Consider the following 15,125-nt stretch of genomic DNA (forward strand, 5'->3'; position numbering starts at 1 on the left):
GAATTTACAGTCTTAAATATTTATTTTGAAATGCAAATAGTTTTGCTTCTAGCACCACCTAAGATAATAGAATTGCTCAGCATCAGAGGAAAGGACAAAGCCCTTGACCAGAAATCAGCACAGCTACCAATCCAACCATTGGACACATCACTATTTTGATTCTATTTTAATGGAATTGAATTACTCATGCTTAACTGTAAAATAACTTGTTCAGTCTTCCTACTGAACAAGACTAAGAGGAGAACTTTAAGACCATGGAGGTAAGCACTCCAAAATAGGAGATGAAAATTAGGTAGGACCAGTCTCAACTTATCCAAACTGTCAGGATATATAATTTTCTTAGGAAATTTTCCGTTCATCCAGGATAAATCCTATCTTGAGAAAAACAGAGTATTTTCCCTTATCTGCAAATGGCAGATGTAAAATAAGAACTCTGGAGAGAACTGGAAGACAATATGCCTATTTTAATTTAGTTTTTCATATGCATATGCTACTGCTGTGGAGATTCTCAGCACCTCTTGAGACTTAACTTATATACTTTTAAAAGACTATTCATGGCAATACATAGAAGATGCAACAAGCATCCTCCCTAAACTCAGACAGGGATGCAATGATGTTGTTGGCAGTTTTTGGCAGAAGGAAAATAGCATTAACTCCAACTTTAGCTAAAATAACTTCAAGATACGCTCAAGGCCAACAAATTTTAAATCAGACTGGCAAAAGAATCACTGGGATTCACTGCTAAAGTTAATTACACTGTACTGACAAACTACATTAATAAATTATCTTTTGATACTACATTATCAATAAAAACATTTTTTTTAAAAAGGGGAACAAAATGAAACCTTTAATTGATAATTCAATATATACATGAACTGAATAATCTGCTTAGTCAGATCTGGTGTACTGACTGTGGCAGAACATTCACACAGGTTAATAATATGTCTGAACTTGAAATACCTCAGGTTTTCCTCAAAGCAGCACACACTACACAATTTTCTAGAATTTGACACACACAGGATGCAGAAATAAAAAGTTCTGATTTTTTAATTTTTAGGTTTTTTTGAGAAGTAGACTGTGGGAACAGAAAGCCTCACTCTCTTTAATGAGGAGCCTGAGTAACTTATGACAGAATTGTATGACAGAGTCACTGAAATTTGCACAAAACTCAGCTCTCTCCCTGTAGCCAGAACCTCTTGTTTCTAGCTTTGCCTTTCCACTTTTCCAAAAGAGTAGATATGTTTACTTTCTCCAGCATTATTTTCAAGCTACACTCAGTAAAATTTTAGTAGGAAAGTATAGATCACATCAGCATTAATGCCTGATTTTTAAAGGTTCCAATTACCCAAATTTTCTTTCTCAAATTCTCTGCTAAACTTACTTCAGAAGCCCTGTGTCTGTTCATTGAAAGGACATGAGTACAATACTTGATTAGCAAGGACAAAATACTTCATTCTGAATTATACCTACAGCCTAAGGCAGTGTAGCCATTTTTATTGAAATGATGAAACAATTTTATTCCAAACTACAGTCTTTATCAGAAATAGACTACAAAGGCAAATTTGTGAGTAACTGGGAAAAAACACTCAAACAATATCCCAGTCAGGAACTCTGAGAACAATCCTATCATCCTAGCATCCTATCATTTAGTTCTAGGTAAGTTGCAATGGAAGTCTATAACTGAGTGTGACATTCACCAGTCAGCCTCCCCTGAGCTCTCACTATCCTATAAGGGGTTGCCATATGTAGTTCTACCATAAGCCTAAGAACAAACAAGAAAAATCCAGATTAGTCTACTAAGATATTTATGCATTCAATTTAGAAACAGAGAAGTATTGACAATTTTTTTGCTTAAGATCCCTGCTTGACCTGGAAGTCTACCAAGGCACAATATGTTTTAATAAAGACTTTCCTACTTGAAGTATAAACTTGGGACCATAATGGCTCAATTAATCTTTGGCTTCTTTAGCAAGCTCAAATAAATTTAAATCTCTTTATGAGGGAAAAATGCCATCCTAAATCAATACAGTGGTTCTCAAGCAATTTATAATTGAAGTCATGATGCGCACCCTTAAGATCAGTAGGACCAACTCACATAATTCATGCCACAGGAATAAGTAGAGCAATTTCCTATCTTTGCACTGTAACTGAATACGTCTGCCAGTCCGCAGGAATCTCTGAAATCCTGTGATGCCTTATGGGCTATTTTGAAAATCTGCCTCTCACCTGTTTTCCTAGCTCCATCATTCTTAGCCACTAAAAATTAATGCATGAACTGTAGAAGATCATATTTGCAAACATGCTCTTAGTTGAGTAGCCACATCTGTCTTGCAGATATTCATAAGTTGTTTTACCCCACGTCCTTTAATATTAGGCAAACTACTACCCCACAGCTCTTCCACGAACTTTCAAAAACCCCAGCTAAGTTTCTCTAGGCACAACACACTTTTCCCTAGCAGACACCCAACAAAAGCCTCAGAACATTTTCATTTTAAGAAGTTAAAACACATACTTCTCAGATACATACTATTGTTAAGCTTTCTAGAGGTGTTGGAGCTGGACTTAGTTCACTGTGAGGAAGGAAGAATCCATCTGTTCTTTGGACATCCAAAATAAGCTGAGCAACGTATTTTTCCTGAAATCGTGTTCTCTTTCCCAAAGCACCTACAGAAAATATGTTTATATTCATTAACACTAAAAACCAGTTATCTAATCATATACTAGAGAGTTGTTACCAAAAAAAACCCCAGACAAAATAGAGAAATACATTGAGAATTAACATATGAAATTTAGCAGCAGTTTAACTCTGCTTGATCTCTTTGCAGCGTTCTCATTGTCAGCAAACATACAAAGTAATATACATTACAAACACAGCTATATAGCTCTTGCAAAGCTGCTTTTAATTAAATTCCTCATAACCCAGCATTTTAAAACTCATAGTCATCAAGTTTCATCACTTCTCTACTTATTTCCAAGCAATAAACCAGAAACAATTGTTCAATTCACCTGCTAGAAGTGACTACAATGAGATATTTATGCAACTGAAAATCCCATAATATCTTACAGGCCATTATTTTAAATATTTCAAATCTTTATTTGAAGAGTAGGTCTTTGACAAAGGATCACAGACATGATGTTACCAGAATATGTCATGTAAGATACTATAAAAGTAATATTGGGAGTGAGTGAAACAGCAAACCAGTGAAGGCTCTATAATGAATTAACCAATATTCAGAATACACAACATGAAATTCCACTCAGTGTTGTTTCTTCAGTTCCTTATTGGACCCACTGACAATTTTTATTAGTTTTTAAAGGGGTAATTGACATTTACACCAAACTGTAAGGAAAACCGCATCTGTTCTTCTTCTGTTAGCAACTTTCTTGCAAAATGCAGAGAAATAAAAAAGTAATTTCAGGACAGTAACTTAAAATAATAGAATTTTAGCTCCTAACCAGAGCCAAAATGGAACTAAAAATTACTCTATAAAATTTGAAGGTTTGCTTGTTCATTATTACTGTGATACCATGCTCAGACAGTGTGAAATGGAGGAAGGAAAGCTAATTCACTGCTGCTTTTGCAGAACCAATTAAGATCAAATAAAGTTCTTATTTTTGTGCCAATTTTAAAAAAATTTCAGTATATAAAATTTTTGAGGTAAAGATGATTGACTACTCATGTGACGAAGGCCTGAAGATAAGGCCACTGTCCATAAGCATCATCCAGCAGAGGGACTGAAATAGCAGTCACACTTTTCTTCCTGAAAGTGGAAAGAGATGAGTAGGGAAACCAAAAATTAAATTGATTTCTCCTTTTCTGCCAATTACCATTTTAGTGGAAAAGCCCTGTATTAAGAGTTTATGAAAAAATGAAAAAGGTTCTAAAAATATCACTTTGAAAATCACACAGCACACTGCAGAGAGAGACACACAGAGAGAAATACTGGCTAATGATTCATACTAATTTTACACAGTAGCATTCAATTCTCTATTTTAATACTGCTTGAAAATCACTATGCTGTAATTCACTTACTCTTATGTCTTACTGCCTAAATAGCTGAAGGAAACACTTGCAAACTTATTCTGGATACCAATAAAATTGCTTACTACCACTCAGAAACTGTGATTTGTTTATGCTCTCATATGCACATACTTCCCACCTAATCTTTTAAACCTAAGAATCCCTCGCTATTACAGGGACAAAACACTATTTTTTCCTTGAAAAATATGTATCACATGTGTTAAAGCTGAGAAAAAATTTGGTTGGTTTATACCAGTACCAGCACGGCAGTGTTCAAGGCCGGCTGGATAATGCCTTGAGAAACCTGCTATACTGGGAAGTGTCCCTGTCCTTGATCTTTAAGGTCCCTTTCAACCCTAAACATTCTATGGTATATCCTCACATAGTAAAAGGAACCTACACAGCAACTTTACTTTCTGTTTCATATTCAAAGTTCCCAGAGATGCGTTACTGGGTATGAAAAGAATAAACAGATCTCAGAGTTCAGCATTATTAATCCTCTAGATCTGTTCGTCTTAAATGTATTTTGGATTACTACTCTTCGTTTCACTAAATTTATATGCAAGAAGGATATTGGAAATTGTTTTGTAGAGTTATTGATGGTTATGACTCATTGTGAGGAGCATAATGATGCTTTTCAGTAAAAGATGAACACTATACATATTTGGATAAATGGGACTTAAAAAACTTACACAAACCAAGTATGATTTATTCAAATATTACTGAAATAACTTTGGAAAATATTGGTCCTAAAAACTGATTTAAAAACAATATATATTTACATGCTGTAATACAATACTCAGCTAGTAAGGATTACAATCATCAATGCATATAAACCTCTCCAAATCCTTTCCTAAAAAGGAAATCCCTCCATAAAGCCTTAAAAATATCTTTGCTAGAGACTGGATTTTTACATTAAACCAAAGTCTTTTTCAATGATGCAACATTCCTCCTATTTAGCCCAAACATGCATGTCAAATGAATTTGCCTAGAATGCCAACAATTCCCACATGCTCTGTTCAGTTCATTTGCCTTCAGGTTAGACATAACTATGTTAATAGATTTATGGAGATAAACCACAGACCATTAAGGAGTTTCACAACATTTCTCCAAGATACTGTATCACCACAATCTTTCTCTGGGACTATCATAACCTCTTGGTAAAGTAATAAAAAATATAAATAATTCCACTGCATCCAGTCGTTTTTTTTTCCTTCTCCAAACAAGAAGGTTTTTTCTAAGTTAGGTTTAAGGAAATTATTAATCCAAAATCTGAAGATATCCTTTAAAGGAAAAAAAAAAAAAAAAATCCAACATGAAGAGACTGTCTCTTTGATTTTACTTATTCTCAGTTAATTGCGTTTTTATACCTAGAGTATCATCATAGGTACTGATGTTCTTAATAAAAAAACCAAGAAGATTTTTGACTCATTTTAAAGAAAAGTACTTAATACCAAGTTGGCACAAATGCCACACTTGGAACACACCACATGCACAGATTTTCTTGCATACAGGGAAAAGAGGATAGGATCAATTGAAATGTATAGATTTCCTTCAGATATAAACTATTATGCTTTATTTCCATTACATGTCTTTCAAAGTAAGCTTTTAAAACCTTTGAATAAATGAGCATGGAGTTCCACATAATTTCTGAGAGTCTGTATTTCTTCGGGTTTTTATTTGGTTTTTTGTGTGTTTTAGGTTTTTTTTTGCTGCTGATGGCTTGGGTTTTTTTAAATTAAATTATTAAAATTATTCAAGGTATAAACAGGATTAGCTGCAGTTCCAACCTAGATATGAAGGAGCATGAGCCTTGTGACATAGTGATACAATAAGTAAGAGAGCTGCAAGTTTCAGTTCCTTAGTGCTTTCCACTAGTAAGTCTTCAAGAAAAAACTAAATAAAGATTTTTTGCATTTCTATTCAGGTACAATCATAAGCTGTCACACAGAAAAGGAGTGATTTTATGTCATTTTGATTGCCTAGCAGAACTAGCTAGACCATAGATCTATATCTATACATGGAAAGTTTTAAGTGCAGCACTCTGATCTTGCTGACACCAAGGAATAGGTTCTGAAAGGATAACTATAAAGTCTCCATAGTGATTGAATCCTTGTGATTTCTGTTCATCAGAAATTTAACTTCCCTACTTATTTTCGTGATGATACCAGTCCCTGGAGTGACTTCTAAAAGCTATTTACATGGAGTAGATCTAAGCTAGTGGCACAAAAGGTGAAAGACTGCATCGAATCATCATGCAGACACCTTTATAAGTGTCTCCAAACAAACAAAACGAAACAAAAAATATTCATCATGACAGCAGTAGATGCAACTAGATATAGAATTTGACATAAAACACTAGAAAGAAGGCTTATAATACCCCAACTCCTCAAATAACCATTCGGAATTGATTTTTTAACTAGATGTCCTATTTCTCTTCCAAGCAATACTAATTCTTGGAAGACAAGTAAGACCTACCTGTTAAACATCAAGCTCTTTCAAAGTACAGTTATTTATTCCTTGGATATGTCACAAAAAATCCCAACAAGCCATAAGTTAGTTTGATCCAAGCAATCATCCTCTTAGACTTTACAAGCAAAGTAAACCCTACCTGTAAGGTTAATCTGCAGTTTTGTTATGTCTTTAGCCATATTGAAACAGTGTTTAGCTTTTTTATATTCATAGTAAAACAAAAACGTGTAGGCAGACTCAAGATGGAACTGAACTGCTAAGTGCCAGCTTTCACCATCTGTGAACAAAGCTTCTGCTTCTGTCACTGCAAATTAAGAAAAAGAAAAGAGATAAGAATGCAGTTCAGGAGAATGGTGTTTTAAAAATACATTTAATATAGCATGAGAGAAAGTCTGTTGCTCTTTACACCTTCACACATTTAAAAATTCACTGTCAGTGTATAGAAGATATATGTGATTTAAAGCATTTTTCAAGTTTTATATCTAAGGATTATTACCAGAAAAAAAAAGAAATGTTCAATCTTTGCTTATATTTAACAGCAAAGCTGAACTGGGAAATATTACTTCTGCAGAAAATAACTCTTATTGTATTGGACCTTCTAAAGAACATAAGAACAAAATATTGAGCTAATACCCACCCCTTAAGTAGAAAGCTTCAAATTAAAGTTTCAACAGCATATTGAGCATTGAATGGTGGCTTAGGTTTCATAAGACATTTTCTGTTTGGTTGTTTTTTGTTTGTGTGTTGAGTTTTTGTTTGTTTGTTTTTTAAATAATTATTGACTTCCTGAGTGGTAAAGATCATGTTCTGCATCTGAACTGGAGAAAATACCTTTGTGAACAGATCTGAAGTCTTTAGGAAAGAAGACTAGACATTTTTTCATCCAGCCATACATATTTCTTATATATTTAAGTTCTACCAAAGTACAGTAAGTTACAAGAGAATATTCCTGCAAATACAGACCATTAAGTTGAAAATTATTCATGCCGATTAGTCTTAAATGGAAGTGGGTTTTTTGCTTCATGCTTTCTCTCTGCATTTTGCAAAAATATTTAGATAATAAAAATTCCAAAAAAGCTTACAGCATCACAGTACTTAAAAAGGACTGGTTGCCTGGTTATAGCACTGAGTTTCTCAATGGATGCTTAATTTTTCAAATAATCTTTATTAATGGTGTTAAAAAGTCTTACTATATAAAATAGCATTATCAAAGATTTTTTAAACATCTTCACTGAAAATTTTTTGCTTTTTTTTTAATTTAGAGATTGGCAGTCAAATCTAGCACAAACAGATTTTACTGTTTAAACCTCCTAGGTTGTTTTTTTTTTTTTTTTGTTAGTACTTGTTAATCCTCGAAACTTTTCACTTAATACAGAAAGATGCTAAGTCTGAATATAGTTTTTACACAGCTTTTTAAACTCACTACATCAAAATTTGCATAGATAAATTCTGCCTAGTAACAACGTTTTCAAAGACGAGATTTAAAAATTCTTTTTAAAAACCCACAAACTAGCAACTTAAAAATATTACTCCAAGCCTACAAAATACTGGATATGCAGGTACAAGTGGAAACCACACAAAAACACAACTTTTGAATGGAGTGACCCAATATAATTTCAAAGGAAAAAAAAAGTCAGGTTACAGTGTTAAATTGTACATTACAACTAGATTTTCCACAGCTAGCGAGTTTCAATGAGCTGAATACAAGATTACTTGTGCTAAAGCCATAGGCTGAACTCAAATGGCACATTGAGAAACAATCTCACCACTGCCTAAACACAATTTACTCACAGTGCTTGATAGGTTTAAGCAATTTGAGACTTCAAGGACCTCTGAGGAAAGCTTCACATCATTACTAGTACTGATGCAGTATGTGGCACTGATGTCCCAAAGTTATGACATCCTTCTGGCACCCCATACCATGTATGGCACATGGCTAAAGCGATGGGAAACTGCACCAAGTCCCATTGGTTTTGCATAATGGCTGCTTCAGAACAGCAGGAAATCCTTGCAGCTGTCTTCTATTCAGATGGTGATACTGACCTAACACTTGAGAAAAATATAATTTCTCCTGAATTTGAAGGCCTTTTTCTCTAGTAACTAACACAAAGTTTTCTTGAGAACTTTATATGGACAAGCAAGTGGGTTATTCAAGCCCTACTCAAAGACAACAAAAGGTTTAAAAGTATTTATTTTATGGAATATGAAGGTACTTGTTTGAAATACCAGATGGTTTCAGTGAGAAAAACAGACAGCAAAAACTACCAGAAAGAAACTCACTAAATAATCAGGTGTATTTTACATCATCTATATCTGAGAACCATATCCAAGAGTCTCAAAACAAGTCACTGTCAAAAAGCCTTTGTCTACGATCACATTTTCATCTTAGAGGCTGAAAAACAGCATGTACCTTACAAATCCATGCCAACTTAAGTGAAATTCTGTTCCCTCTCTACTCATTGCAGTTACATAAGTGACTGATAAGCATTTTAACAGTTACGACTACAAACTCCCCTCCCCTATGATATCTTAAAAGAGATGCTGCAAGCCAATAAAACAAATAATTGGAAATATACCTTGTTTTATACAGGCCTGGGCAAGAGTAAATAGCTCAGGTGATCTCTCCTCCAACAACTGCTGGTGAATATTTATACATCTTAGAGTCCACCATGGTAAACTCTGAAAGAAAATATAGATACTTCAAGTTCATAATAAGTATAGACCTTAAAGAAAATAAAAGAAAAAAAGGAAAGTGGTTTTAAAATATAGATTTTGTGGTCTATTCAATTCTAGTTTCTAAAAAATACAAACCTGTCTAAAATAGCTATTTTATTTTAAAAAAACCTCATAACCTAGCGTAAAGATGAACATATCCAAGCAGTTTGACAGTGCTTCAAGGGTTTGATATATTTTCCCTCTATTAATTTCTCTAACTGCTCTTTGAACCCTGCAAATCCTTCGTACCACCGTCTGGTAAGAAATGCTGTGAACAGCAAAAAAAAAGAATAAGTGTATGCACTTATTTTTGAGCAGCCACTTGCTACTTTGATTTCATAGCTCCTAACTCTTGTAACAGAAAAGGACCAAAATAAAACCAAAAACCCAAATCCAGCTGTTTCCTACTTATCTTCTTTTGTGTCACTTAGATTATTTTAATAGAAAGCCATGATCTCATTCTTCAGCAATCTTCCAGCCTGAAGAGTCCTAAACTATTTTAGTTACTGTTTGTATGGAAGCCCATCAGTATTTCTGATAATTCACTATCATCCTTCTATGCATTTTCTCCTGTTCTGTTGACCTTTTTTTATTTCTTCAAGTGGCAGCATAAAGGAGCCTGAGAGAGGCAGAATAGGAGCAGAATTGCTCTTGAGAACACATTACAATCACAATTGAAATTCCTAATTGTCTGTATGTTGAACTTCAGAAGGGCAAAGATGTTACTGAACTAAGCAATCACTACAGCAGGCAGAGTTGAACTACAGCCCAGGAAATACCTGATTTTAGAAAGCTGTGTGTACAGAGCATAAATTCCCCACAGTCTCTTAACCTCTTCTCTAGTTGCAACAGGAGAAAATGCATGGAAAAATTAATTTTAATACTCTAGTCTCAAAATTATACTTAAAATTATAATCTGTGAATGTAGAGCACACCTCTACAGAGGCTCTAATGACTACTATTTATTCTGGTGATGCTAGCACACCAATCATTTTCTATGAAAGATGTTTGATTGCTTCAGAAGCAGCCATCTTCTGAACTTTTTATGCAGGTATGCTTCAGACTGACCTAAGGGTTGTGCAGTATTCAAGCACAAACATCTAAACTAATTACATGGAGCTGATTCTAATGTCCCTAGAAAGGAACTATCAAAAAGAGTAATAGCATCTATTTCCAAGAGCAATGAAAGATGACTTTTGATATCAAGCTGGCAGAGTAAAGCACACAAACATGCTTTGTCAAAGAGGTCAGATCCCAACATTTCATCATTTATTTAGAAACCTAAAGGCAATTTAAGTAACAAGTTTCAAACTACTTGAGTTTAGCTTTATACAATGAAGTACTAATTTTCCCACACAACAGAGTATTCAGTTTAATGATACAATGTCCTGAGGCCCTATGCTTACCACTTAGAAATTGTAGAATCGGTGAGAATATATTTTTAAAGTTTCAGATAAGCCAGCTGAGCTGTGTAAAATATTCTATTAGCAATGTTTTTTGAGAGTCAAGTTGAAAATTAGCAGATTATTTTAAGCATTTACTCTTACATGTAAAATAGCATACAGGGCTTTATTAATGCTTTAGATAATACATTTTGAAGCATTTTACCCTGTTTTAAATTTATGTGCACTACAATTAAAGCAGCAAAAGTATTAAGAGGCCACCTTTGAATCAAGCTGTAAAGAAAAAGAAGGGCAAGCTTTAATTGCTACACCAACCTCTTGATGAAAATAGCTCCTATCAGTTGTTGCCTTTGAACTACTATTCAAACTTAATGTAGACAAAAATAATTGAACCTCAACCCTGTAGAATAAAGTTTCCCATTATGTCATTCTTAGAGGACGCATCAGGGGAATTTTCTATACCAGGTACATTTTCTGTTTCTCTGACTGACCCAGTTGCTGAAATTCAACAGCACTCATCTGTGAATAAGAGAGAAAACGATGGAAGAACTTGGCTTCCAGAAATGCAGTACAGCCAACATCTCCCACACAGTTTAATTCATCACTCATACAAAGCCCCAGCTGGAAATGGATGTTGTCAGCCAAGCATAGAGAGAGGCCATGTGGCATTTTGATCTCTAGCCAAATTCTGTTCAACTGGAATTCAATAAAGAGAAGTTGCTGCTGTTAAAAGTCCCCCCAATTCCAGAGAGCCCTGCTACCAACCAGGCTGCTGCCAAACTACAAGGGAGGTACAGACCCTCAAAGAGGTGCTTCATCATGTCTGCTTGTTTTTAACACACATACACAACAGAGATTCAGAGTTAGAATTCATACAGTAGTAGTTAAGGGTGTCCAAAAGCTTGTTAAAAAGGGTATAGGACATGCAAGCTGCATTACTGGGCATTCCCAGCTTACACCCTGACTAATAATATCACAAAGTATGTGTCTGGATAAAGTTGGTTGTATTAAATTTTCTAATTTTTCCAGCTAATGAAGACACCTTTCCTCTCTTTTGGGGAAGACAGTGAGTAAATAGCTTATCTTTAAGAAGAAGATATTTGTGATTAATTGCACTTTGTCCTAATTGTTTCTTAGAGAGAAGAACCTCAGAGCAACAGGAAAAGAAATAGAAGTCAGAATGATTCAATGAGGTACGAAGAAAACGAGAGAACCAATTAAGGAGTAGCTGGTAGTCAAAGTCATTAGTCACGTACTTACCTGGAGAGATGCGAGTTTGTGTCTTGAATTCACAAGGATTATCCTGGCTATGAGCAGCAAAATGGGATGAGAAGTCAAGGTATAGACTGATTCACCATCTAGAACCAGCATCTTCAGAACAGTTGCATGCAGCATTTTTGGCTAAAAGAAGGAAAAAAAAACAAGTTTCAGGAAGTTTATTAAAAAATAATGTCATATAGAACAGAAAAAAAAAGCTATTAAAGTATTTAGGGAAAAGGCCTGCTCAAAACATAAAAAAAACCCAAAAAGCAAAACCAAAACAAAACCAAAACCTCTCTCTAGGAGTCTCAACCTTTTACCATATCATGGTAAATTCTGCACTGTTTCTTTCTTGCTGTCCTGATACATGACGTCAACATGACCTGCAGGACACTGATTTCCTCCCACCTGAAATGCACGTGTCATCCAGTCAACTAACCCCAAACACATTCCAGTAATATAACCATTTCTGTGATCTAAGGAGAAAAGCTTGGTTAATCCATGCCATTCAATTTGCAATCACAGAAATAAAACAATTTTATAATTAAATTAATCCTACAGCACTGAAACACACTAGATATTCCCACAGTGTTTATATGTCAGTATGTGTTAGCATTTTCTTTCCCCAGAGGGAGCTTCCTGTTGGAGTGGCATCAGAGCAGCAATATGAGAGCCCTTATTCCCTTTGTCTGATAAACAAAAACCTCTCTCTGCTTTGGATGCATTCCTGTATGATGTTCTCTACAGTAACTCTTTCACTTAATGGGCCTGAGGTAGCTCTCCAGGGACTCTCTCAGTGGTGATTGTCATCTGACAGTCACCTATTCTCCCCTCCCTTTTAATGCAATGAAAGCATTTGAGCAGCTTATCTTCAGGCTCAGGGAGATGTCCATTTATCAGTCTATTCCTGCTTCTCATATCACAGATTTCCTTAATGAACAAAAAAGTAGGGCTTTACTTTTCAGTTGGTATAAAAGAGGCAGGAAAGGGGAATGGAGAGCAGAAAGCACAACAGAAGGTTAAATGACAGCTTGCATTGAAGTCACTTGCCTGAGAAAGAATCTGAATCAGTCTACACAACCAAGGTATAAGTTACTTGAATCATATTTCAGCTTTTTAAACTAACAAATAATGTAATTCCTGAGTTATTTCAACCTCTTTTCAATACCTGTATCAACAGGTTATATTGAAGACAAAAATTGTTAAGCTTTATGAATCTCCAACATCACTTTTTAGTAACAGAGTAATCTTTAAGTTTATTCTGTTAAGTTTATACTTATTTACTATGGGTTTTTTTAGTTTGCATTAGCATTGAAAATACTTTTATTTTGTAGACAATGATTTGGACAAAGGGGAATTCCTGTATGATGTCACTGCAGTCATTTCAATCCCACTGTGGAAAATTATGATCACAATAGTCAGATAAACCACTTGAGAATAAAGGAAAGAAACTGCCAACTGGAAATATACCAGATATGTTGCACCTCTGGCCATTCAGAAAGGAAAAACCTTATCAAGACCTGTAATTTTGAGAGGGGAAATTCATCAATCAGTACTTCTAAAGATTAATTTTTCAAATACACACACACACATAGCAGGACACTCAATACAGTTTTCAGTTTAATGTAAACTTTTTTCCTATCTGCATGTTTTTGATTCTTTCTGCAATCAAAGTAGACCACACTTAAAATACCCAAGGGGTAAACAAAGGAGATTTGTTATAAAACCTTTTTCAAAAACAGTCTTGCAATGCTAGAGTTATCTGTACTTGTTTAAGCACTGTAGTAACAAATTAATCTCAAATTCACATTTCAAGTCCTTTCACCACAAAACTCAGTCCTGCCAATGTAACACTGACAAAGAATGGGGGAGGAAGAAGAGAAAGTTGATGACATATTAAAGCCTTGAAAATAAGCCAATGAGTCCCAGAGCCAAAGAACTGCTATCTTCTATTTTAACAAATCCATGTCCTTTTTCATTAAACAAATCCCATCCAGAAAAGCAGACATCCTTTACCTTTAGCTGAGAAAGTCTAAACCAACATTCATTTTTCCAGCCTATGCTCTAAGACTGCATTATCCATGAAGAATTCACTGCCCTGAGGTAGTCTTTAAGGTGAGAGAACAGCTTTAAGTAAGAAGTAGATGTTTAAGGTGTTATGGCTTCAAGGACTGCAAAGTTGAGAATACAAGTCCACCAAAATCTCTAAAACATTGGCTACGAGCAAAAAGAAATTCTGAGCTTGTGTTCCTGTGTTTAAACACCTAAATATATAATGTGTTGAACCTATCTTGTAGCTCCAAAATTTCATGTATCTCAAAATAGCCACAACCCTAGATTTGCTAATATAATGCTCCTTACCTAGCAAACCTGGGTTCGATTTTTGAGTCTTTCTACTCTTCATCAAACTTGTCATCACAAAGTATAATTATTTTATTCAGCGGTAATGTTCTTAAAACACAGAAACATATACTACATAATTACTTCATAACATATGCAGAGAAATCACTGGAGTAGTCATCCAGCTTCTGCTGAACCTGCAAGTGGTTCTGTTTGACCGTCACAAATTAACACACAAAATACACACAAATTAAGCTCAATTCAACTCTAGATCCATATTTTTTAATCTCTGAAGCACAGCTATTTCTATATTCAACTTCCAAACAGTATCTTAATGGCCGCTTTTAAGTTACTACTACTAAAGCCCTAAATCAAATGCAAGCTGGACAGTACTCCTGCATATTTCAATTTTCACAGTTTTCAAAAGTATTTCCCAGCACAACTGGAGCCACCTGAGTAATGATAAAAATCAGAAGAAAGCTCCTGCCATTCACATTCAATAGCTCTAAAAATAGAGTATATAAGAATTTTACTTTAGGGAATTAGTGTGGCAAGCACATTTCTCTCTCTGTCAAGATTTTTTATTGAAGTGCACAGAGAGAAATGAAAGAGAAAACAATTTCTATTTCTGCTCCTTGTTTTTCTCTTGTAGAATGTGTTTAGAGAATTGTTTACCCAGAGTGAGAGCTTAGTTAGATCATAGTAGATTGTTTAGGCCTAACAGCCAATCAGATCCACCTGTGTCTGGGCTCTGGCGAACAGGGTCACGAGTTGTGAGTTAGATATAATAGTTAGAGAAAGTAGCATGTAGTATTTAGTATCCTCTTTTATATAGCATATTAATATATTATAACATAATTATAATAAAGCAATCATTCAGCCTTCTAAAACAGAGTTAGACATCATCATTCTTC

At 34.7% G+C, this 15,125-nt stretch overlaps 1 protein-coding gene across 1 annotated transcript in view; it reads right to left on the reverse strand.

Moving 5' to 3' along the window:
* The window catches only part of TTC27 (tetratricopeptide repeat domain 27), a 113,811-nt gene that overhangs the window by 85,277 nt on the left and 13,409 nt on the right, over positions 1–15,125 (reverse strand). The window contains exons 4-7 of the mRNA XM_053974470.1: positions 11,872–12,012; positions 9,070–9,172; positions 6,633–6,797; positions 2,528–2,664 (exon numbers count right to left, since the gene is read on the reverse strand). Of these exons, the coding sequence (XP_053830445.1) occupies positions 2,528–2,664; positions 6,633–6,797; positions 9,070–9,172; positions 11,872–12,012 (546 nt within the window). The remainder of the gene's footprint in view (positions 1–2,527; positions 2,665–6,632; positions 6,798–9,069; positions 9,173–11,871; positions 12,013–15,125) is intronic.

Source organism: Vidua macroura, chromosome 3, assembly GCF_024509145.1.
Source record: "Vidua macroura isolate BioBank_ID:100142 chromosome 3, ASM2450914v1, whole genome shotgun sequence".
Taxonomy (NCBI): Eukaryota; Metazoa; Chordata; class Aves; order Passeriformes; family Viduidae; genus Vidua; species Vidua macroura.